Genomic DNA, 26097 nt, shown 5'->3' with positions numbered 1-26097 from the left:
ATGAGTTGAAATATCCATTATTTCTGATTCCACATCCTCCTATCTTCACTTTCTTGATTTAATGGTCTTCATTTGTTATCTAAAAGATAAATATCTAGCGTAGAATAAAACTAACTTGAAGTTGTAGTTGTAAAATATTAATTACAGCATTTAAACATGGCCATTTGTGGCGCATCTTACCAGGGTAAGTTTTACATGTTTAACGTTTCCCAACGCCTTAATAACAACAAAAACAGTACTTACATTTATAACTGTAAACTCCTAAAATTGTGTTTATAGAGAGAATATCCTATGCGTTCCTATGCTTATGCGCGCTTATAACTGCCAGTTATTCACTAGCTAAACATTGTCCAAGCAACAGATGTTCCTTTGTAATGCAATTGATTAATCCTTTTCAACTGAAATAGCACATATTCAAATGAGGCGCGCCCCATTCAACTGAATATAAAATGCGGCACAGATGTTTTTGTAAACAACCTAATACAATTACATATAGGCAGTTTGACATAGATCGAGAGTAACCGGTTTTCTAAGCGCTTAAGCTTCAACGTATTTTTCATTATGTGTTGAGTTCCATAATTCAACAAATGTCTTTGCTTTATCCAGTTGATCTAAATATAATTTCATATCTAGTTTGTTAGATTTAATTATGTTTTCCTTCTTTTCTAAAGGTCCTAAATTTTTCCTATTCCAAATAAGTTTTTCATTGTTTTCATCATTCATGTTAAATTTAGCTATCGGTAACACATGATCAATATGGTAATAATTCCCATAATTATCTATGTTCATTTTATAGTCGAATTGAAATATAATCCATGATTTGAGAAATTCATCTGTACAAACCCAACAAATTAGATAATGTTTCTGAATGTGTTTCTTTGTTGAATAATTGTGTTAATCTATATCTTAAGCATTGTTTCAATCTAAAATTAAGATCTGTTTTATATCTTTCTCTCGTATATTCTGTCTTATAATCATTATAAGCTTCCCTATTATCTTCTCGATATTGTTTGGTATATAGTTTAGTACAAGTTTTACAGCAATATTGAAAACCATCTTTGCTAATCTTACGCTTATTAAATTCTGTTATAGCTAATTTATCTAATTCACATTTAGAACACTTCTTGTAGTATATATTTATGACACCAGTGTTATTTGTAATATTGATAGTTTGTGGTTGTTCTGGTTCCATTTATTATACATATTTTATTACTAAATTGATTTTAGAAGTTATTCATTTATATGTTATTCATGTATATATATATGAATTATTTCAATAAAACTTCACTAACACTTTTAATGTTTAAAAATCTAACTCATACAAATATAAATATTGAAATATGTTTAAAATATACCTATGTATTAGATACCCTATTATATACCCTAATACCTACCTCTGTATTAGATACCTTAATACTTAAAACCCCTTTTTTAAAATAAATATTATTTATACAATTTTCAACCAATTTATTTTTATTTTTCAACTAATATATGAAGTTTGAAAATAATAAAGGTTATTTATTATTACTAAGGTTTCAATATAAATTTTAAAAAAATATATAATTTAAGGTATTTTCAAATAATATATATTAGATATGTATTAGATATGTATTAGATACCTTAAATACCTTAAATACTTAAAACCCCCTTTTTTATTTACTATTATTTTATACAATTTTCAACTAATATTATTATTTGAGTTAAATATAATAATTATCTTAATCACTTTCACTATCAGACCCTTACAATTTATTCAAACTCTCTACCGTATCATCATCAATAGTTGTTTTATTGAACTTATTCATCCTTTCTACCGCATCATCAATAGTTTCTTCTTTATCTTTCACCAAAAGTGTGTCCACATAATCTTTAATATCAATATGCTTATCTGTAACTATATTTTCATTATAATCTTTCTGAGTGTTTGCTCCTGATATTTCATTTACAATGTTTGATCCTAATATTTTATTAGCATCGGTTAAATCTAATTCATCTTTATTAGGTGTTGCTAATAATAAATCTTCATATAATTCTTTACCATTTACTTTTTTATTTGAAACAAACTTTGTATCATATATAAATGGGTGTTCTATAAATTCTCTTAAACCAACACGTTCTATTACATTAGTAATATGTGTCTTTGTATTCATATGTTTATTCCAATTTGATGGAGCGTTTGAAAATTCACTATTACAATATCCACAATAATTTCTATTTTCACCATAATTTAATATTATTTCATTATTAGATGTAGAAGGTATTACATTATTAGATGTAGAAGGTATTACATTATTATCAATTACATTACTTAAATTATCAACAACACCACTTCTATTATTATCGATTTCTATTAGTTTAGTTTTATAAATTTTGAAAATAGGATCAAATATCAAAGCTATATTACAAGGTATTACATAATATAAACCATCATTATTTTCATGTGTATCGATGTATGGAATATGATTATATACTTTACCTCCTTCCATTTATTATATAAATTTTTATTAAAATTAAAATTCTAATACATAACACTATTTAATTGAGAATTTACAATATTTAATTGCGCGTCAGATATAATATAAATGTGCATATTGAAATTTAAGCTTCCTTTTTTCTTTGTCATGAATAATTGTATTCCATCTCTAGTGTTCTGTAGTTTTTTTCCAGAACCATGTAATGAATTATCCTCTGTTGTTCTAAAATCTAACCATAGTGCGTATTTATTACCGGTATAATAATCAATTTGATTAATATTACAATTTTCAGATGATTTCACTTTTTCATTCATAAAATGTTTTCTAATTTCTGGCCATTGATCTATCATTCTCATTCCTTGACAAAATATTTTATTTGCTATTCCTTCGATAGTTATTTCTTCTTTTGTTATTTCAGGATTATAATAATTATCAACATTTATTGCGCCATAAGTATATGTTGCAATGGTAAAAAATATTAATATACCTTTAATAGATCTTCTTGGGAAGTTAATATTCTCATTAATAATTTCATCATTTGCATTAATAGTTACAGTTTTAAATTTATCAATATAATCATATAATAATGAAAATCCTTGATTGTATTGAGTTTGAATTATACTTGAAATATTTTCATCAGTTACTGTATCATATTCTAAACATATATTCGATAATTTATAACCCATATCTTTATTAACGCTAGATATTACAATTTCATTAACAGGCGCAAATGTTATTTCGAATATAACGTCTTCTTGAATTGCGTATTTATATAAAGGCGCATTGTTATTTATCAATTCAAAGTCTAATGGAATTTTATATTTGCAATTCTTTTACCATTACTAACTAACTCAATATCATTTCTATTTATTATGAGAAAACTGTTTCTGGACCAATCTTTATAGTTAATTTTTTAATCAAATATCTTCCAACATTATCGACAACATGATTATTATTATTACCGGTTACTTTTATATCGGCCGAAAAATAAATACTATTTGGAACATAAAAAGTATTTTGTGTTAATCGAGGAATTCTAACATATAAAGTTTCATCAGGATTAATATTAGAAGGGTTATGAGTAATTATATGATGTGATCTTTCTGCTTTAATAGCATTAGATATTCTATGATTCTTAGAAGGATTGTTATAACTCCCACTCATTTATTTAACAAAAAAATTAATTATTTATTTTTGATTATGTTTACTTGATATTTTTTGATATCATATTCACTAAACAAAAAATAATTGCACTTACAACTGTAATTAAAAATAAAATAATATGTTCAGCAGCAAAGTTAATAATGTTTCCTGCAGATTTCAATATAAAACCAACAATTGATGCAATAACTCCGGGTAATGCTGCAGCAGATTTTTTAGATAGTTCCCATGAATATTTTGCTAATTTCTTTAAACCATCTTTAACTTTATCTTGTATAGAATTATTATTATCTGGGGGTTTATCCGGTTTATTGGGAGTAGGAGTAGATTTCAGTGAATTTGATATGGCTAAACCTATTGTTGTAAATAACATAGTTACAGCTGTTAGAATTGAAAGAATTGTTATTCCTTCTAATTTAAATAATAATTTTATTCTATCAATGATATTTCAGAATTTGGTTTTATCAACAAATCTTTAAAAATAACTTTTTATCTATTAATATTATAATCATATGATTTTAATAATAATTTAATTTCTTCTTTTTGTAATTCTATGTTATATTCTAAATTATCAATTTCTTTTTCTAAACGTAATTCTTTTTGCCTATATTCCATTTCATCAATTACTTGACGATCAAGATCAGACTTTAATTGTTCTATTTCTTTAATTTTATCAGTTAATTCTTTTTCTAGAAATCTAATTTTAATATCTCTTTTACTTTTTTCATGCGCAATTTTATCATCTGATCCTTGCATACCTTTAATTTCTCTACGTGTTGGTTCAGGAAATGCTTCTAATTCATCCATCAGTTAAATCAAATAATCCTTTTTCTAGTAAAGATTGTATTCGATTTATTCCAGTTTCAGTACCGGGTGTATCTAAAACACTATTCATCTCTTCTTCAAATGAATTCATTGTATCTAACATGCTATCAAAATGTTTTACTAATTGTAATTGACTTGAATCATTATCAATTTGTTGAATATCTCTTCTCGATGTTTCGGGTGTTGAAGATCTTAATTTATCTAATCGATCTGCATACTTTTCCATTTCTGGATCAAAATCAGTAGGATTTGGATTTTTAAATGGTGAATATTTGTTTATAGTAATATTAGGAATTGGTTCTTCTTCATTTATTCTATAGAGTGCATTCCATATAATTCTGAGAAATTCTCTACCGCCTTTTGAACCTTCAATTGTAGATCTTGCTCGCATTTCAGGTTCAAAAATATTTTCTTGTCCCATTCTAGATAATTGAATTGTTACAGTATTCCTATTTAATTCAAGATTATAATACCATGAATCATTTTGAAATTCTAAATTATTCATGAAAAATGGGTCATCTTCTAAAATTTGCATTACAACGCCTTCTGAATCAATTTCATCTGTTACAACTTTTGGTAATAATTCGTTAACAATTGTATCTGTTACTCTAGATTTCATTCTATATAGTTCCATGGGTTTATCAGGATATTCTTCTTGTTGTTTTTCTAGTAGTTTCATAAATTCTTTTCTTTCTGTTCTAGTTGAAATTCTACCACTTTCAGGAGCTTCTAAATATTTATCTAATTTTTCACGTACTTCGGAATTAATTCCATCATAATCATCATCATAATCATCATCTCCACCTAAATTAGTCTTATATGCTGGTCCATCATCATTATCAATATTAGTTTCATTAAAATCAGGTTGTGGTTCATCACTTATACCGGGTTCATCAAAAGTATCCATTGGAATATCTTCTTCCATTTATATAATAAAAAATTAAAATTTAAAATATAATATTCCTCCTATAACAATTCCTATACAAGTTAAAGCTAATTTAGCATTTTCATGGGATTTATTATCATTATCAGTTTTAATTATATCATGTTGAATATTATCAGTTTTTATATCACCGTGTGGGTGCCGTACGGCACCATTTTCTGATGTATTGTCATCTTTTATTTTAGAATCATTATTTTATTTAATATTCTTAGTTTTAGTTTCTGTTGATTGAATATGTTTTTTATTTTTTTCACCTTCCATTAATTTTGGAGCAGCAATAATCTTTTTATTTATATCATTCAATCCAAATGAATTATTTATTGTTGCAGTTTTAATTAGATTATTATAACAAATTATGTTTCCCATCTTTAATACTAAACCATTAGAAATAATTAATAGATTAGGACCTATACATTAATTTAATCTAATATGTGGTTTATCTAAATAATTTTGATATCTTACAATGTTTTCTGGAATCGATCTATTTTTATCATTATGAATGGAATCTTCAAATAAAACTTTGAATTGTTTCTGCGCATCGAATGAAGTGTTATCATTTCCAACTATTGGTGATCTTGCGCACCTAAAATACATATCAAATAAGTTCTAATTGATTGATTTATTCTTTGTATACCTGATTTTGTAAAACCTTCACAATTTACTAAAATGAAATTAATCTAACCATTATTATTATCAATTTTATAATTATGACAAGCTCCAATTCTATGCATATAATCAATTCTTTTTATTTCATACTCTTCACCAACACCTTGCAATTTACCATGCGCTCTAAAATCAGAATTAATATTTATATTAAATTCATCACATATTTTATAAAACTTAGATAGATTAATATTATTGTCCAATTCTTTAAAATATTTAGATCCGGGTAAAGGACATTCTAATTCATTTAATATTATTCTGATTTGAAAATGTGTGTGAAATCTAAATATTGTGTGAATTAATTTTAAATCAGAATAATTCAAATTTTTATCTAAGTTATTTAAATGATCATTCCAACTTATACCACAACCAGTTGTTGCACAATAAACAGCAAAATTTAATTGATTCTGCCAATATTTCATATTAGATTTTACTTTATATATATGATATTCATCTCGAGTATAAGTAACTTCATATGTATTAAATATATTTTCCATTTTAGAAATAAAAAACTGTGATTCAGTAACATAAATTTCTAAATTAGTTAATGAAATTAAAACTAAATTTTTATGTTATATTTTTTTTTAAATCTATTGCAGGAATATTATATTTAATTGATTTATTATATTGGAAAGCTTTTGGAAACCCCATTTATATAATTAAAAAATTAATAATTAACTAATTCTTTTAATAATTTATCTTGTTCTTCAACTGTTATATGACCAATTTAACTTATTATATAATCTAGTGTATTTTTTAATTCATTAATTTCTTTTATATTAGTTTTAATTTTGTCTTTATTACTTTTTATATTTAATTTTGAACTTATACCAGTTAAAACACTTGAACTTAATCCTAATACACCAATTGATATAGCTAAATGTGTTAATGGTGAGAATATTGCTAGAAATGTTATTACAGAACTAATTGTAACCGAACCACTGATAATAAGATAATATATAATTTTACTTTTTAAATATTTTTTCTTTTTTATCTTTAAGTCACTTTCAAATTCTAATATTTGTTTTTCTAAATATATTTTTAATTTAGTTTTATTTATATCAAGAGGAATAATATCAATATTATCATCCATTTATTTAGCAAAAAAAATTACTAATTAGTAAATCTATACGCTACAAATATAACAATAACTGTTCCCCCTAAAATCCATATTATTTCATATTTCTGTTGTTCTTTACTTGGGGTATAATAATCTGATAATTTAGGTTTGAATAGATGTAATTTTTCTTTATTGGTTACCGCGTTATATAAACTCATTGCATCATCAACTGATTGAAAATCTCTATGTGAAATCTTCTGATCATATAATTCCTTGTTAATATAATCCAAATAGTTTTGTCTTTTTTCTCTATATTCTTCTGCTGCTTTATTGTATTTCTCTAATGCTAAGTTATGTCTTTTTTGTTCTGTTAATGATCCATTTTTATCAATTTGCTTAAATAAATAACCACCACCAGTAAATGCTAAAGCGTTAACAATTGCCGATCCTATAATAGTTATAACTGCAGAAGCCATTTATTTAGCAATACAATTACGCATTTATATGGGAGGAATATATTTTTGTTTTTCCAAATAATCAATAGTTAAATTAGATAAAGTAACTGCTAACGTTAATTTTAAAATATCATTTATATCAAATCTATCAACATTAACACTTCCCATTTTAAATACTTTTTTTAATACCATTGAATAACCAACAGTTCCAACTGATAGTAATGCTCCATTATATAATCCAGTTATTATCCACTTATTATCACTCATTTATTTATAAAAAAAATTACCATCTTCAAAATATTTAGTTATCTTAGTGATGATTAATTCAACATTTATTTCATTACTAGTTTCATTTGTATATATTTCAATTATTATTTTTTTTAATATCATCGATGATAAAATCTTCATCTAATTCATAAAATCTTAAAGATTCTCTAATTAAATTAGTAATCTTTTCTACATTTAAAGTTTCTTTATCTATTGTTGTTTCATACTCAAATGTTGTTTTATTAGAAAATGCAATATTTTTGATATGTGTTATTACATCAGTAATGTTAAATTTCATTTCTTTCTCATGTTTAAAATCAAATCCAAAACATATAGTCGGCCCAACAGTTATATTCATTTATATAATGAAAAATTACTCTCTACATCTTATAAGTAATTCATATATCACAGGAAAGTTATTCAAATCAATTAAGTATCCATTGTGATTTCTTACTTCTAACTTAAAATTGTTAAATTGAGGAATACAAGGTTTAAAATCACATTCAGCTAAATTATAATTTATTTGCGTTCCAAATTTTTTAACATTTTTTAATGGTAAAATATTTAATATACTAGAATTACAAATTGTATCTTTAGTTGCTTCAAATGTTTTGTAGGATCAATTAAATTGCAATAATTATAAAAATGTGTAAAAGTCATTAAATTTGAATTACCATCTACGTTTCCTGTAACAGTATCTGGTACAATTCCTAACAGTTTAGCTATAGGTTTTTTTACCATAAATGCATGTTGACTTTCATAATGTAACTTTATTTTAATTTTATTTGTGCTATCACTTTTTATAAATCTAATTAAAAATATATCTTCACTTCAACCGTGCTCTTCTCTTAATTTCTTGAGCTAATGTTTCTAAATTATATAATCCTGGTTTTAAAATTAGATGAAACCATTCATTTACATTTCTAATATGAATTAAAAAAGTATTATCTTCAATAGTTTTATTCGTTATATTATAAAAAGAATTACATAAACTTATATTAACTAATTTTAAATCAACACAATTCTTGAATTCTTTATCTAATTGTATTAGTAAATTATGAGATTTATAATTTGTAAGTTTTCTTGAATCAACAAATATTCTGTATTCTTTTAATTCCGCCATTTATTTTACATATTTTCTTATTCGAAATCTATTTCATGGTGCCCTTTTTCATTCTTACCCTTATATATGAAATAGAAATCTCCAGAACATAATTCTTCTAAATCTTCACTTGATAATCTATGAAATCTATCTGGTAAATATGTTCTGAATTTATATGTATTTCCTTTTAATCCTTCATATTCTAAGTGTATAACTAATTTATCTCCATATTTGTTAGTAACTGTAACAATATTTGTAATTAGATATTTCTTATGGATTATTAATTGTTTTAACTTCTTAAATTTATAATCTACTGATTTGACATTTGAAGTATCTTTTATTATATCTAGAAATAATTTGTTGTTCTCACTGTGTGCTTGTTTACTCTCCATTTATAATACATATTTTTATTAAAATTTGATTAACACGTTAGAATTCTTTTCATTATCTCGTTCTCTTTTGTTTCTTCTCTTTTGAACTTTAGATATTTATCTAAATTACAACCATATGCAACTGTATGAATTCCATCATCTAAAATATATCTTTTATCATCAAATGGATTCAAACTAACCTTTTCAATTTTTTTCAATAAACATCTCATGATCTTCAGATCTTAAACATCTCATCTTATGTTTTCTAACTTCTTCATTGAATATACAATTGATGTAATCTTTGAAATTAATATTCTTTTCTACTACACTTTTGGTTATTCCTTTTAACTTTTTAGCTTCATGTTCTTTAGTTTTATATGAATACATTTTAGATCTAATACCTATGAACTCTATCATTTCTTCACCACCTAATTCATCCTTAAACTTCCCTGGAACTTTTTTATTATCATTGCTAAACAATTCATGATTTTTAGGATAATTACTGATTTTAATGTTTTTAAATCATCTGTTATGTTATTAGTTTTTATCTTTAATATGTAACTGTCGGTATCAAAATATAAGATTTCTATATGTTTTTCTCCAAAATGAGGTTGTAATACATTATAATAGAATTCATACATTAATACTTTGATAATTCTAAAACTGAAGCACCAACATAAATTGGTTTATTAAATTTCATAGAAGTTCTCACTTTAACTGCAGCTTAATTTTCATCAAATATTCTGTTACCAATAAATTTAAGATATGTTTTTAAATGCCTAATTCTTTTACCATTACTAACTAACTCAATATCATTTCTATTTCTAATATTTTCACAAGTCTTACCATAGAATGCATTATTCATTAACTTGAAGAAATCTTTCTCAAAATCAGTTTTAGCTTCAGTTCTCTGTTTGGTGTTAAAATCTATATATTTTTCTAACCATTTAGATTGACTAAATGAAATATATCTATGTACTTTTTTAGAATCATTCCTTGATTCAAATAAAACTTCAACATTCTATATTGTACTACATAATTATATTTATCTTCTTGAGTTACCATTAACTTTTCTGTATGAATATGATTTTCGGGTTTAATTCTTTTTTGATAATTTGATAATTCTTCATGCGTTACAGTTTTATGTTCGGGACAGTAAGCTAGATTTCTAGATTTAAATTTTTAATCTTCAGGATATTCTAAACCAACAACAAAGAAGTAACCAATATCTGAATCATCTGCAATATCTAGGATTCTTTTCTTCCAATCAAATTTGTCATTATTTTCATGTTGTAAAACTTCACTTATTTCAAATACTCCATGAGGTTGTGGTTCCATCATTGCCCAACCATACAAATTATTTGCATCTATGTATAATAAATGATATCCAGGGTTATCATTTATATTGAAATATCTATCCCCTAATACACCTGAAACTCCTCCTCTTATAGATTTTTCAAATAATAGTAATTGATCTATATTTGTTAACAAATCCATTTTTATATCTGTAAATTTTAATCCACAATCCCATGTTAAACCTGGGCTAGAAATAACAATGACAAGGATCAATATTAAAATATTTTAGGTTTACATCTCTAAACCTTTCAAATATATCAGTTAATAATAATACATCTGATTTTAAATATAAATCTACTAATTGCCCATGATTTTTCATTCCAAAATGATTCCAAATACTCAATGTTCTATTATTCTATTTATCAGTTATGTTAAAATCATTATGATTTTTATAAAATGAATATGGAATTGCTCCTTTATATCTGATTAATTGAAAATCATCATTATTTGGGTAGTGTTGCTTTAATATTCTTAATTCATCATCAACTAATGATTTTGATAAGTTATCTAATGAACTATTTAAAAATCTATATGAATCTATAAATGTTAGGCAACCAAATTGGAATGATATATAATTCTCAGATGTTCTAGCTAACATTTTAAATTTATAAGTTGGTGTCCCAAACCAGAGTTGGACATAGAACTTATCAAATCGAGGACAAGACGGCTACAATCATAAAAGGTCTAACGCACTTTATTCTCGAATGTGTGAAACGCACAGGTTACAGATACACAGTGAACACGAGCGAGTGGTTAACTGAAAAATACACAATTAAACCCTAAAAATTTGATAAATAATAATTCAAATTACGGAGAAAAAAAGGCCTCGATAAATGCAATAAATATTTAGAAATGTATAATTTTAACTTACAACTCTTTTTAGTTGTAGAGAGCCTATATCTTTCCTCTATCAGAATACTGTGGCGAATGCACAGAAGTACAGTTGTACAGAGCAAACGTAAAGGAAAATTAAACCACCCATGAAACAGCTTACCTACACTATACAATGTCAGTTTATATGAATTCAAACCACACAAAACAGCTCACCAACACTACATAATACCAGATTAATATGAATTCAAACCACACAAAACAGCTTACCAACAGCTTACCAATACTACCTAACAACAACATACTAACATAAAGCACGCAAAATAAAGACCAAAAAAGATAATAAACTAAATTCACTGAAACTTAACAGACCTGAAAGAAAAACTGTTGCCAGTGGGCAACATGCCACCCCCTTTGACGTCACATAGAGCGTCAACACAATATACTATCATCAACATGTATTAGTAACACACACAACATCTCGTATACAAACAAGCCAAATCTAACACACAGACTCCTCCAGCACAGCCACTTTACTGACTGGACGGGTAAGCACAGAACCACTTTGGGTTTTTACCTTTACCACCCTTATACGTCCGTCAGGCCCGGCACAGACGTTCACGACCCTAGCAAATTCCCATTTACCCCTAGGAACATCGTTATTCACAAGAATGACCAGGTCATTGACCCCGACACCAAGCCCGTCGCACTGCCACTTACCGGTAGATACTCGCGTGTCCACCGGCGCCAAATATGGTCGGCGATGACCTGTCTTTGCCGCCACCTTTTGCGACGGCAAATTTCTTTTGGTTCGAATATATCAGGTGCATTAATCGTTTTTGGACCGCCGTGCAAGAAATGATTTGGAGTAATGGCGGTGAAGTCGTTTGGATCGGTACTGTTGTATGTTAATGGCCTACTATTGATGACGGACTCCGTTTCTATTAACGCAGTTCGTAATACGGAATCGATAACCAGCTGCCCCTTAAGAATCTGTTTCAATACCCGTTTCGACGATTTCACTAACCGTTCCCAAGCCCCGCCGAAATGAGGGGCTGACGGAGGAGAAAAATGCCATACAATGCCGCGTTTGAGTAGGCAATTATGGACTTGCACTTGATTAAGCCGTTCTAATGCCTCGCGAAGTTCGCGATCAGCGCCCACGAAGTTAGTTCCGCTATCACTGTAAATTTCGGATGGCGGACCCCTTCGGCCTATGAAATTACGCAAGACTAAAATGAACGCATCAGTTTCCAGGTTATCCGCAACTTCCAAGTGAATAGCCCTGGTTACGAGGCACGTAAACAAACAGCACCATCTTTTAACTGTGCTTCTACCAAGCTTTACGAACACGGGACGAAAGTAATCGATACCTGTATAAGTAAAAGGACGGGTAAAACCAGCAACACGGGCCGATGGCAAATCAGCCATAATAGGGACCGATGGGTTGATTCTACTGAGACGGCAAACTGAACACTTACCAATTACGCTTTGCACCAAGCTACGGGCCTTTACGGGCCAAAAGTTTTGCCTGACCTCAGAAATTACGTTCCGGCCCAGCATGATAAAGAGATTCGTGTACATCAGCAACAATAAGGCGCGTAATATGGTCACCAAAGGGCAATATAACCCGATGCTTAGCCTCATATGGTATCACTGCGTTTGTCAAACGACCGCCGACTCTCAGGACACCTCGGTGATAAAAAGGACGTAACGGGAGCAAGGGACTTCTTTTGGACATATTTTCTCCACACTCAAGGGCTTCAATCTCATCCCTATATGCCCTATCTTGGGAGGATTTGATCAAGGAAGTCTGAGCTTCAGTTATCTCTGATCGAAATAGAAGGCGACCTTCCCGGCCTCGGCCGACTTTCAAACGGGCTATGACTGATGAGAATTTTCTCACCGCACGTAGAATCCAGGCTACATGCCGCCGTAGCTTGAACCATGATGAGAATCGATGGACATCTGTACAATCCGAAATACGACTAAATTCAAAAAAGCTAGAATCAGCAACAGAATTTTCATTTTTACTAACGGCAACATTTGTTTTATTCAGAGAACACTTTTACATTTAAAGGATATAGTACTGGACCATGAACAATAGTCTGATCTGGCCATTCGGACTCATGAAATCTCAGGAACTGAGGGCCATGTAGCCACATGGGGTGCTTATCGATCCCAGCTGCAGGTAAACCCCTTGTAGCAGCATCAGCGGCATTCTGATCTGATGGCACATGCATCCATTGTTGAGCGTTGGTAGAACGGTGAATTTTCGTCAGTCGATTGGCGACGAATGTTTTGAAGCGTGTTGACATGTTATTTATATATCTCAGGACAGAAACCGCATCAGTCCAGTAACAGGTGCGCTCAAATTCTAACATCTTCAACTCATGTTTAAGCGAGCTAGACAGCATGACAGCGAGAACGGCTCCCTCGAGCTCCAATTTTGGAACAGTTAACATCTTAAGAGGAGCCACCTTAGTCTTTGACGCCAAAAACGAACACACAAATTCACCTGATGGACGCTTCATTCGGAGATATGCAACAGCAGCAAAGCCAGCCTCAGAAGCATCACAAAATACGTGGAGTTCTACTTTAGTGCTTCCAACATACAAATCTACATGATGCCGATTTAGTCTGAAGTCGACTAAAAAATGTAGCTCACTTATCCATTTCCTGCCAGCGTGTGAGAACATCACCATGTAATGCAGTATCCCAATCGAAGTTCTGTCTCCATATCTCCTGTATAAGAAACTTTGCCCTGAAAGTATATGGAGCCACAAAACCACACGGATCGAAAATGGAACTAACCGTACTGACGACAAGACGCTTCGTCGGGATTCCCCCTCTAACAGCTGGCCTGAACAAGAAGGAATCAGATTCGACAACCCATTTCACGCCGAGTGCTCTCTCAACGGGCATCTCGTCGAGATCTAAGTCTAATTCAGGACGGGCTCTCTCATCTTTCGAAATCTGCGCCAGTACTTCACGGTTGTTACCCATCCATTTAGTGAGGTGGAAACCACCACGAGCCAGAATTTTCGTTACTTCCTCTGCTAGTTCGATGGCCTGTAACGGAAAAGACACAGATTTCAACATATCATCCACATAAAAATCTCGTATTATAGTCTGTACGGCAGCCTCACTGAAAAGCAAAGCAGTATCAGTTGCTGAGCGTTTAAGACAATAATTAGCAGCACACGGGGAATCCGCTGCGCCGAAAATATGTACTGTCATTTTATAGACTTCTGGCTCTCCATCAGCGGCTAAATCTTCTTGCCACAAAAACAAAAGGGAGTTTGAATCAGTCTCCGGATCTTTCACTTGGTGGAACATGCCTTCCACATCAGCTGCAATGGCAACAGCTCCTAAACGAAACCGCTGCAAAACTCCAAACAGACTATTTAATAAATCTGGCCCAGTCATTAATTGATTATTTAATGACACACCGAGGTAAAGAGCTGCAGCGTCAAACACTACCCTGACCTTGCCGGATTTATTGGGGTTAACTACACCGTGGTGAGGAAGAAACCATGCTCTTTTACTAAGGGATTTTAACTCTTCATTACTCACTTTCCTAGCATGGCCCTTTTCTATGTAACCATTCACGGTTTTGCAATAAAGAGCCATTAATTGTGGGTCCTTATTTAATCGTTTCTTGAGATTTTTGAAACGAATTTCGGCCTGAAATCGATTATTGGGCATGAATGACTCCATGTCCCGCCAAAGCATACCGACCTGATAGTGTCCGTCGACTAAACAGCAGGATTTATCTAAGATCTCCAATCCACGATGATCTTCTACAGAGCGCGATTTTTTGACATCATCGAAGAGGTCAGCGCCGCCGAACGTTTCGGTCTCCCAAAATTTCTCAATCTGCTTGTCCAACAGGAAATCAGTACCATGAGTCTCGATGGTTGTCGTTTTAAAACCGAACCTCGGTTCATTACGAGACCCTTTAACTGCAGGACCTAAAATACACCAGCCCAAGTGAGTGCGGACTGCTATAGGATCCATCGGCCTTTCGCCTTGCCTAATTTCTAACTGTATATGAGCAAATGGGACATCCCCACCGATCAGAATTTTAACATCACCTGGATGTATGTCACTTAGCGTCAAATCCCGGAAATGATCATACTGCTGGGAGATTCGAGACGACTGCGGTGGACAACTAATGGTGCCTTGTCTTGTCCACACCTCTGGGAGATTTAATTTAGCAGAATCGGGAGACACTGGGTTAGACAAAGAGAAGCTGACGACTTCGGAAGGTTTCGTTTCGGTCGACGTAAGCGTACGCATTTTAAGGAGATCTGGTTGCCCTTTCAGACCCAGATCTTTAGCTAAATTACATTCTACTAGTGTTACATCGCTAGCAGAGTCTAACAATGCGAAGGTGGCAATGCAGCGGCCATTGGAGCCATGGGCAATGACAGGGACAATCTGAAAATGAACAACAGTGTTACCTGAACCTTTTGTTGTTTGGCGATGTACAGCTGACATGACCTGGCTGTGATGAGGCAATCCCGAACCTGACGATGGACCCGACGGACGCTGTTCATCACGATGTATACTGGTGTGATGACGTCTCTTACAAACATGGCAGTTGCCCTTTGATGGACAATTAGCTTTCACATGCCCTACATAAAGACAATTAATACAGAGTTTATGTAAACGTACAAGCGCAAACCGATCGGACAAATTTCTATCCACAAACTTCTGACACCTCGAAATATGGTGATATTCATTTGGACACAGTGGGCACTTTTTAATTTGATCACCATGCGCCGACATACAAGTAGATAATCTAGGGGAATTATTCACATTAGACACGATTTGAGAGCCTTTGGGAGGGATGTAAACCGCAAAAGGGCCGCAGTCGGCATCAACCCTATCTTTTAACCATTGGCCTAAATCAATCAGGTTAGGCTCTCTATTTCGTGAGGATATTGATCGTACATACTCATTCCACTTCCCTCTTTTCTCAACGGGAAGACGTTTAGCAACCTTTTGTAAGAGTTCACAACTATTGAGTTCATAAGTGTGCTTTAGTTGATTTAACACAGCAATACAGTCTAACTGACACGTAGAAATCTCGAATGGACGTAGGGGTCGACTGTATAACAGGTCCAGTTATACTATTCAGGCAAGCACGGGCGACTAACACTTTATGACCAAAGACATGTTTGAGCTCCTGAAGAGCTTGGGCATAGTTCCGGCCTGAATACCCCAGGCCTTGGATCATCTTTCTTGCCTCACCTTTAGTATGTGAGAGTAACAGGTCCATACGCCTGCTATCTACAAGACCATACCTTGAATGAACTTGTTCATAAAACTGATCGACGAACCGTGGCCACATCAGAGCGGATCCATCGAACACGACCTTTGGTAGGTCTCGGTCACAGCTCAGTTTGGTGAACGCCTTGAAGATCTCCTCGTCGTTAGAATCTGAAGATCTCGATGTAGGCACGTCCACGACAGTCTCCTGTCCGATGACAAGCTTGTCGATCCAATCGTCGATCGCCTCTGATGATGTATCGCCGGGAATCGCTGCGTCCTGGTAGGCGGATTGACCATGGTTGACGGTGGCACTTGAAGAAACATCCAGGGGAACAGACGAAGTTTGTTGACCGGTCGCCAGAACAGACTTAACGGAAGTAACAGATGTGAAATCACTGATGATGCTGTCAATTTTAGAGTCAATTAAATCTAAACAATTTACAACCGCCGAGTTATATGGCTCGAACCATAACTCGGCCTCAGCAATCTCCAAGTCCAATTCTGATGCTACTGAAATATACTGCTGGTGTTTTTGTTTTAACCTTTCAAATGCAGTAACTAAACGGTCTTTAAGCAATAGTATTGCGCTTTTACTGTTCAGCGTCGGGACTTGGCTTCTGCAACTGTCAACGGTCCTAGTTAGCCAACCAGCCAACGACGAACGCGATTTAGAAATCTTATCAATGCTCGGAGGGTCCGAGCCCTTTACAGCTATCTCTTCTGGCGCCATTCTTAACGGAATTCAAGAGCTTGAGCGATAGAATTATATAGCTTCAACGTTATGAAATTTAAATAAAAAGAGTTTTAACAATATGTCCCAAACCAGAGTTGGACATAGAACTTATCAAATCGAGGACAAGACGGCTACAATCATAAAAGGTCTAACGCACTTTATTCTCGAATGTGTGAAACGCACAGGTTACAGATACACAGTGAACACGAGCGAGTGGTTAACTGAAAAATACACAATTAAACCCTAAAAATGTGATAAATAATAATTCAAATTACGGAGAAAAAAAGGCCTCGATAAATGCAATAAATAGTTGACATTTAGAAATGTATAATTTTAACTTACAACTCTTTTTAGTTGTAGAGAGCCTATGTCTTTCCTCTATCAGAATACTGTGGCGAATGCACAGAAGTACAGTTGTACAGAGCAAACGTAAAGGAAAATTAAACCACCCATGAAACAGCTTACCTACACTACACAATGTCAGTTTATATGAATTCAAACCACACAAAACAGCTCACCAACACTACATAATACCAGATTAATATGAATTCAAACCACACAAAACAGCTTACCAACAGCTTACCAATACTACCTAACAACAACATACTAACATAAAGCACGCAAAATAAAGACCAAAAAAGATATTAAACTAAATTCACTCAAACTTAACAGACCTGAAAGAAAAACTGTTGCCAGTGGGCAACAGTTGGTATTTTATCTTTTGATCTATTTGAATTTAATCTTTCTCTTTCATTATTGATTTCTTCTATTTTATGACATAACTTGTTTGATAAATAAATGTGCATCATATCCTGATAGATTATGAAATATAACTGGTACAAAGTTAATTTTCTTAGCTTGTAAATTACAATTCTCATGTGCAGCGCCTCTAAACTTTCCGTTCAAATGATCATTGTCTCTTACTTTTTTATCTTTATAATTAAATATCTTTTCACAATAATAACATTTATCTGCAAACCCAAATGCTTCTTTATCTTCTTCTGTCATTATAATTTCTATATTTTCATTTAACTTTTCATTAAATTTTATTTCATATTCAATTTATAAGTCACAAAAATGATTGATAACATTTTCATTTCTATAATGATAATGTTCACTTTTAATTAGTTCTTGATAATCAGATTTAATATATAATCCAAAAGCTGCAGCTGATTGATGAATCTTTTTAATTGTATTTGTTTTTGGTGGTTCATCTGAAAAATCATTTTCATTAGAATTTAATTTCTTTCTTTTATAATATATTTCTTTTCTATCTTGATCAGTTAATTCTTTATTTAATGATTCAAAATCTCCATGTATTACAAATGGTACTTTATTTTTGTAATCATATTTATTGAATTCTAATATTTTATCCTTTTCATTTGGTAAAACTAATTTACAATAATCATGATTTTCACATAATTGTTTATGATTTAATAATGTACTTTCATTACTGAATCTATGTAAACATTTTCTACAAAGATATATTTTATGGTGATCATTTTCTGATTTAAAAAAATAAATCGATTTGTTTAATCCACATATAATGATTTTCATAATATAGTATATCTATAACATCATTTGAATCATAATCTTTTGATAGGTATAAAGGTTCTAATGTATAATGTTTTATATTGTTACCTTTTGTATTTGGTAATTTGATTAAATCAAATACATTTATTCTTAAATTATTATCTCTTTCTATTTTTGGGATATTTTTAATTCTAACAGGATAATTATATATCTTATAATTATTTTCAAATTGTTTATAATTTGTTAATCTGTAAGTATGTTTATTATAATCTTCAACTGGGTGTAAGCAACTTATAATTGTCCATAGAAAACATTTATCATCAAAATTGTGTACATTTATTACAGCATTAGTTTTAAATGGTAGTTTAATATAACTAGATGCTTCAATATCTGGTTCTTTATAATATGATAAATTATTTTCATCAATTGGTTTTGATTTAGTTAACTTATTATATTTTGTGTTATAAACATGTAAAGTCGTAAATATTATTTCATCAAATATTAAACCAGATCCTTCAAAATATTTCTCTTCTATTTTAGTTTTTACTTCATTATAACATTTATCTAATTTTTCATCTATATGTTGTTTTGAAATAATATGTTGTGAATGAGAATTTATATTATATATTGGTTTATCTTCAGATTTTATAAACTTTACTTTAACTGATATACTAATTTTAGGGTATTCAACATCTGTAATTATTTTTATAATATTTTTCATATTTTCTTAATGTTTTTTATTTTCTTCTAATGTTTTTCCTTTATGAAATTTAAACTCGATAGCTGCTGGACCAATATCACTTTTAAATGCTTCGGTTATCTCTATACCTTTTTTATTATCTAATGAATTAATATAATTTCTTACATCTTCCATGTATGGTCTTTTATTGTTTAATTTATTTCTTATTCTTTTAATTGTCTTATGTTTCTTATCGTTATCATTATCAAAATAATCCTCACCTAAAATATTATTTCTAATATGATTTTTAGATTTTAAATGTTCTTTATAATATCTTTTATCACTGAATGATTGATTACATGTATCACATTTGTTTGTTTCTTTTTCATTCTTTAATTCATCTAATTTAGTTTCTAATATATCATCTTCATATTCTAATTTCAATTTATTCTCTAAATGTGTTTTAGTTTTATTGTGTCTTGCTTTTTGGGATTTATCTATATTGATATTACATGTTGAACAGTAGTACTTATTTGCTTCCATTTTAATACTAAATTTTTTTTTTTAAATTGATTTTAGAAGTTCAATGATTTAAATATGAATTATTTCAATCACACTTTACTAACACTTTTAATGTTTAAAAATCTAAATCATACAAATATAAATATTGAAATAATGTTTATCTATCTATCTATTCTATAAGAGCTCGTTAATTACTCGTTACCTTTTTACTAACACTTTACTCACACTTTTATATTGAATAATCTATCAATTTATATGTTATTCATATATATTTAATCCATGTATATGAATATTTTAAGAGTAATAGGGGTAATGGGCTTTCAGGTTAAAGGTTGAATCGTTGAGAAATTTTCCAAATATGAAAATAATAAAAATTTCTACTTGAATTAGTAGTGTACGCGACTAATTCAAGTAGAAATTATTGTTATTTTCATATTTGAATAGCGATCCGTGTGATGGAGCATGAATTTAATGTCAGCAACTGGGCCATCACGGAATGGTGTATCCACACCAATAGAGTTCACGAAATGAAGCCCTCAACAACATTTAGACATACGTCCTTAAACTTAGGGGGGGGGATCGCATACAACCCTCAATTTGTCTTTTTCAGTTTCATGACCCGGGGGGAGTGGTTAGCTTCATCAGGGACATCGTGGCAGAAGGCTTTGTCGATAAGATCGTTTATAGATTATATGCTGTTTATATCGATGTACCAGCTGATCTCTCTTTAACTCATATATTGGCGCATTCAGCTAATGTGCGGTTATTTGGACAATATTGTGACTTCCTCAGTAACCCCATTCGAAGCGTTCTCCAATGTATCTGATATTCTCACTATTTTCTTTATTGTCGGGTCACAAATTGCTATCATCTGTGTATTTATCTTCGAACTCGCGATTACATTATTATTTGAATTGCTTAAGTTTTGTTCTGCACTGATCTAATTAACACATTTATTCGTGCCCCAATAAATTAGACCAGTATCATGCTGTAATTTTTGCCAATCAGCAGACCTATGCCTCTGTTAATTGAATTTGAGGTCACGCTACGCAAGTGCGGCCATACATTTATGCCCTTTTGCTCTGGTATGTCGGCATCATGTTGGCAGGATACAGTTCAATGTAATGTGCCTGCTACCCATGGTTGTCGACTTGAATTTGGTGTAAACGCCTTGTAACTTTAGCTTTGCGTAATAGTTCTACAGTACAAAAGCTCCTTGTAACCCGCCATCAAGAAAAGCGTATGTATTGACAGGAATGACCTACGCTTTATGCACTTATCAATAAGCGAAGAGCGCTATCGGCAAAGCATTGACACTATTCTGTATGTCAATATTTTACAGATGAAAACTCATGCAATTATCTCGTTGGGAAAAGATTAATGTTATAGATGAATTTAAACATTTCTAGAAATATTTTCTTTAGATCACATAAAACATTGGATATTATTATGCAATTTATTCTTCAGCATGATTTAGATGAAATATGCCACATTTGGAATCATCACAGAATTAGGAAGAGTCAGTAATTGGAAAAATGCGCTTTCAGGCCAGATGTCGAGAGGTCGACACATCACTCATCACCACTCGTAATTTTTTTCCTTATAAATGGGAGTGAACAACAAACAAAACAAAATGATGGTAATAAAAATCAATATTATTGTCCATACTGAAAAAAAAATATATTGCTAAATCACACAAAAAAAACTAAAAATCATTAAAAAAATGTTATAGATTTTGAGACACCAGATAGTTCAAATTAAAGAAAAGAACGATTAAAAGATGTAGATGAAATTAAATGTAATGTTTGTTATGAATTTATAAGTAAAAGGAATTAGGATAGACATCTTGAGTCACAAAAACATCAACAAAGTTTAATTAGAAATATTTTAAGAACAGCATATTTTGATGATTAACCTCAACAAGTAAAAACATCTATTAAAAAACTCAATATATTTTCAATAAACCTTATATGGACAATGTTAAAAGTTATAATGATTCACTAGACATAAAAGAAACAATTGAAGAGAGATATTTTGAAGGTTGGCTTATCATTGAATGAAATTATAATTTAGATTTAAATTTCATAATACAAAAAGAAATAAAACATCAAAAAGTAATAAAATGTTAACAAATGATTCAAACTTTACAACAGAGAAGGATATTGAAGCATCATCTTATGGTAAACTACCATTTACAACAAAAGCAGTTATAGATGTTCAAAATGAAGATAATAAATGTTTTCTATGGTCGATTACAAGTTCTTTACATCCAACAGAAGAACATGTATATAGAATAACAAATTATCGGATATAATAATCATTATATAAAACTGATCAATACCCAGTAACTATAAAAATGATACCTTAGATAGAAAAAGTTAATAATTAGAAAATAAATGTATTTTAATTAATGCAACTACCAGAGACAAGAGGTGAAAATATTAAAGATAATACATTAGAAGCTTTATATTTCACAAAACATTATAACAAGTTGAAAATGAACATTATATGTGGTTAAAACAAATAGATTTATTCTTTCGAACAGAAAGTGATTTTAACAACCACTATAAATTTATCTATGTTGAAAATGTTTATCTAAGTCGGTGACAGAGAATGCATTTTTAAAACATAAAGAGTAATATGTGATAAAAAAGATTTTTGTAAATTAATAATGCAAACAGAAGTTGAAATTTACTAATCATAAGTTTAGAAATATTGTTCCATTTTTAATATATGGAGATTTTGAATCGTTGAATAAAGAATTAACTGACCAAGATAAAAAAATGTATATACAAATATAGCTGCAAAGCAGCGATGACGGGTTTTCTGTAAAGCCATTCAGAATGATGGGAATTGTAGTAAATTGAAATATCGATACATAGAATAAAATGCATTGACAGATTCGAACCTAATATGCAACCACTGTGTAAACGTCAAATATGATTCAGCTTTGAAACCGAACATACGTGGACGTACAATCACAAATATTAATATATTTGACCAGGCACTTATTTTGGCATTCAAACATCATGATACTGTATTATCACCATCCTTAAAAATGGATCTGTCCTATTAAGAACTCATCTTAAGCACCTGCTGAGCCGATAGATTGAGTGAATTCACAGATAAGAACGTATTATGATTTAGAATAGATTAGATTTAAGAAGTTAATGTTTTTATTGAAATATTTGAATAAATACATATATCGTAGTGTAGATTCAATCAATAAATTATGAATTGATTTGGTCTGGGTTTCCGGCTGATGTTGATTTTGGCTTTTATGGATTACAAATTCTACAGTGATAAACAATTGATACCTGCAACATGTGTGTAAATCAAACCTATTCCACTAGTTGCGTGTGTTTCCTAATAAACGGGAGAGTCACTCTTGATCTGAGTTATTAGAACTAGGGGTCCAGGGACACCATGCCCACTTGGGAAGTGGTTCCAAATGCTCAACAATCTAACAATACAGGTATCAAAGGTATAAAACATCCCTTTTCAAAGAATACCCATCACAAATTGCAATGAGAAATGGCAAACTCAGAATTCGGGCCAAAATTGACATTTTTGGGCACTAAAAAAGGTCATAGGACGGCCATCTTGAGTCCGTATCCCAATTTTTGTTATGCTGATGGGCCCAGGGGCATTCACATATATCCGAAAGATCAAGGTAATTGATCAAAGCATCTTCAAAATTTCCCTCAAAAAGTTCAAAAATGTGTAAAAAGTGTTGATTTTGGCGAACAACAATGGCTGCCAGTCGGCCATCTTGATTCTGACAGGGTCAGTTTTTGAGCTGAAGATGTGTCTAGGGTAGATACATGTGAAACCCAAATATCAAGACATTACATTGAAGCGTCTTCAAAACTTCCTAAAATAACTGATTTCCGTCTACGGATGGACGACGGACGAAAAGTGAACGCAATAGCCCGCTGGGACTAAAGTCCCAAGTGGGCTAAAAACAATGTTCATTTAGTCATAGAAATTCATTGCCTTTTTGGAGTTTCTGTAATAATATTTGTTCTGCCCTAATTTTTATTACTGTATGAACCAATGATATGCTTTGTAAATATGATGTAATAAAATAAATTTGAATTAAATTTGAACATGGGAATCAAGCCTAACTTGTGTTTTTTCAACTTGTCTTACTTGTCTTTTGTTAACAGTTCCAGAGTTTCAATTACAATCAAATCCAAATAGGCTAAAAAGTACATAGGACTAAATGAAATGAACGGTTAGTTACTGCAAACCTATTCCAGTGTTATGTCGATTGTGTTGAATCACTTTCCTTGAGTTGAAAGAATCAGATCTTCTATGGTACAACATCGGTCGAAGAGAGATATCTTGGTGTTGACTGTCCTTGACCATCTAACTTCATGCGTTTGACATTGGAATCAGCATCATACCCATTTGAACTGCAAAATATTCATACAACATGAAAACCTACAGTACATGTATACATTATTAATCAAACTTTCACCGATGTTGGATATTTGAATGAACATTAGGTTTATTTCAGTACTCTAAAGCAGGAAATAATAAGCCCAATCAATAGGCCCTATTCCCATTGGAACAATTATATAATGCGTACAGATGTACCGTACACTTATCAGTCAAGAATGGAGAAATCGGTATACCAAACCTACGAACAGCAAAATGTACAGGCCTACAATGATTTCTGGTAATACAAGCCGTGACCACATGAACGTTTTGGTTTGACTATTAATGTCAGCAGGTCAGAGAAGGCCTGGCCAAACTTAATCACATGGCTCAAATCAATTAGCCTTTCTGCGTGTGAATATTTCACTGTATTGTTTTAAAAATAGGCCTATGGAGTGAATTAGTACATAGACTGAATTAGACTTTAGGCTAGTCCTGACCAAATCCTATCCATATTATAATGGCACCAGTTATAGTAACATCACTGTAGGGCCGACGAGAGGGAAAAAGTTGTGTTTGTAGTACATAGGCATGGTAGGCTTGTCGTACTCACTTAATACATAAAACGCTGTTGTTACCTGTACGTGACTGTACGGTGATTTCTACAGGTTAGCCATATGTGAGTACGTTGACGCTCAGACTTGCAATATTGGGATTCGAAACCAAACGAAAAAAAAATCCAGTAGTAGTCCAGTGATTTACCCACTGTGCCACAGAACGTAACTGGTGGGTGGATGAAATTTGATTTACAAATAGCCTAGCCTCACCTAACCCAAACTCTATTCTTTTACGCATGCGCGTTTGCAGATTATAGGAACTCACGTACAGCGTTTTTAGGGAACTCACGTACGGTTAACCTGTGGATATCACCGTACAGTCACGTACGCGTTACAATTTCGTACTTAAAATGGTATTGGCTACTAGGAACTCACGTACGGCGTAAGTAGGGAACTCACGTATGGTTAACCTGTGGATATCACCGTACAGTCACGTACGCGTTACAATTTCGTACTTAAAATGGTATTGGCTACTAGGAACTCACGTATGGCATTATATACTTAGTAGGGACCTCACGTACGCGGTTAACCTGAGGAGATCACCGTACAGTCAAGTGCGGTTAACAACTACGTACTTAAAATGGTATTGGCTTCTATATAATAGGCCTATAGACAAATAAATACCGGTAGGCTTTCTTATAATCTTAGCTTCCACACTTCACAACCGAACCAACTGACCAACCAGTATATTTAGTCCCAGTACGCACCAACCGGCACAGGCCTAACACTGTTTGTCAACTGTCTGTGCCGTTGTAGGCTATCGATAATCACCTGATACTTTTCTGTCGTTTGTTTTCTCTCTGAGACGAAGACGAACGTAATTCTAGGAGCCTTCCGCGACT

The 26097-nt window shown here is 31.3% G+C and overlaps 1 protein-coding gene and 1 long non-coding RNA gene across 2 annotated transcripts; both read right to left on the bottom strand.

Moving 5' to 3' along the window:
* Positions 1-65: 65 nt before the first annotated feature.
* LOC141900721 (uncharacterized) lies at positions 66-26097 on the bottom strand. The gene is made up of 3 exons (XR_012618753.1): positions 26027-26097; positions 24509-24673; positions 66-79 (listed from the first exon to the last, which is right to left on the bottom strand). It is a non-coding gene; the product is annotated as an uncharacterized LOC141900721 (long non-coding RNA).
* Positions 336-17518, bottom strand: LOC141900806 (uncharacterized). Its single transcript, XM_074787857.1, has 10 exons — positions 16589-17518; positions 16305-16515; positions 16003-16148; positions 14177-15951; positions 13891-14112; positions 13415-13476; positions 12293-12881; positions 12020-12155; positions 7327-7380; positions 336-398 (listed from the first exon to the last, which is right to left on the bottom strand). The coding sequence occupies exons 1-10, from the start codon at positions 17516-17518 to the stop codon at positions 336-338; spliced, it is 4188 nt and encodes a 1395-aa protein (XP_074643958.1).

Source organism: Tubulanus polymorphus, chromosome 2 (assembly GCF_964204645.1).
Source record: "Tubulanus polymorphus chromosome 2, tnTubPoly1.2, whole genome shotgun sequence".
NCBI classification, from domain to species: Eukaryota; Metazoa; Nemertea; class Palaeonemertea; order Tubulaniformes; family Tubulanidae; genus Tubulanus; species Tubulanus polymorphus.
The sequence above is the reverse complement of the archived record's forward strand: the minus strand, read 5'-3'. Positions and strand labels throughout refer to the sequence as shown.

What these genes read in the sequence shown, in the direction of transcription:
- LOC141900806 (XM_074787857.1), bottom strand. Translation starts at nt 17,518, where the DNA reads ATGGCGCCAGAAGAGATAGCTGTAAAGGGCTCGGACCCTCCGAGCATT. An exon ending in TTCCCCTAGATTATCTACTT is followed by an intron (nt 16,149 to 16,304) that starts GTATGTCGGCGC and finishes GTCTTTATGTAG; the next exon opens with GGCATGTGAAAGCTAATTGT. An exon ending in TAGCCTGGATTCTACGTGCG is followed by an intron (nt 12,882 to 13,414) that starts GTGAGAAAATTC and finishes TTACTTATACAG; the next exon opens with GTATCGATTACTTTCGTCCC.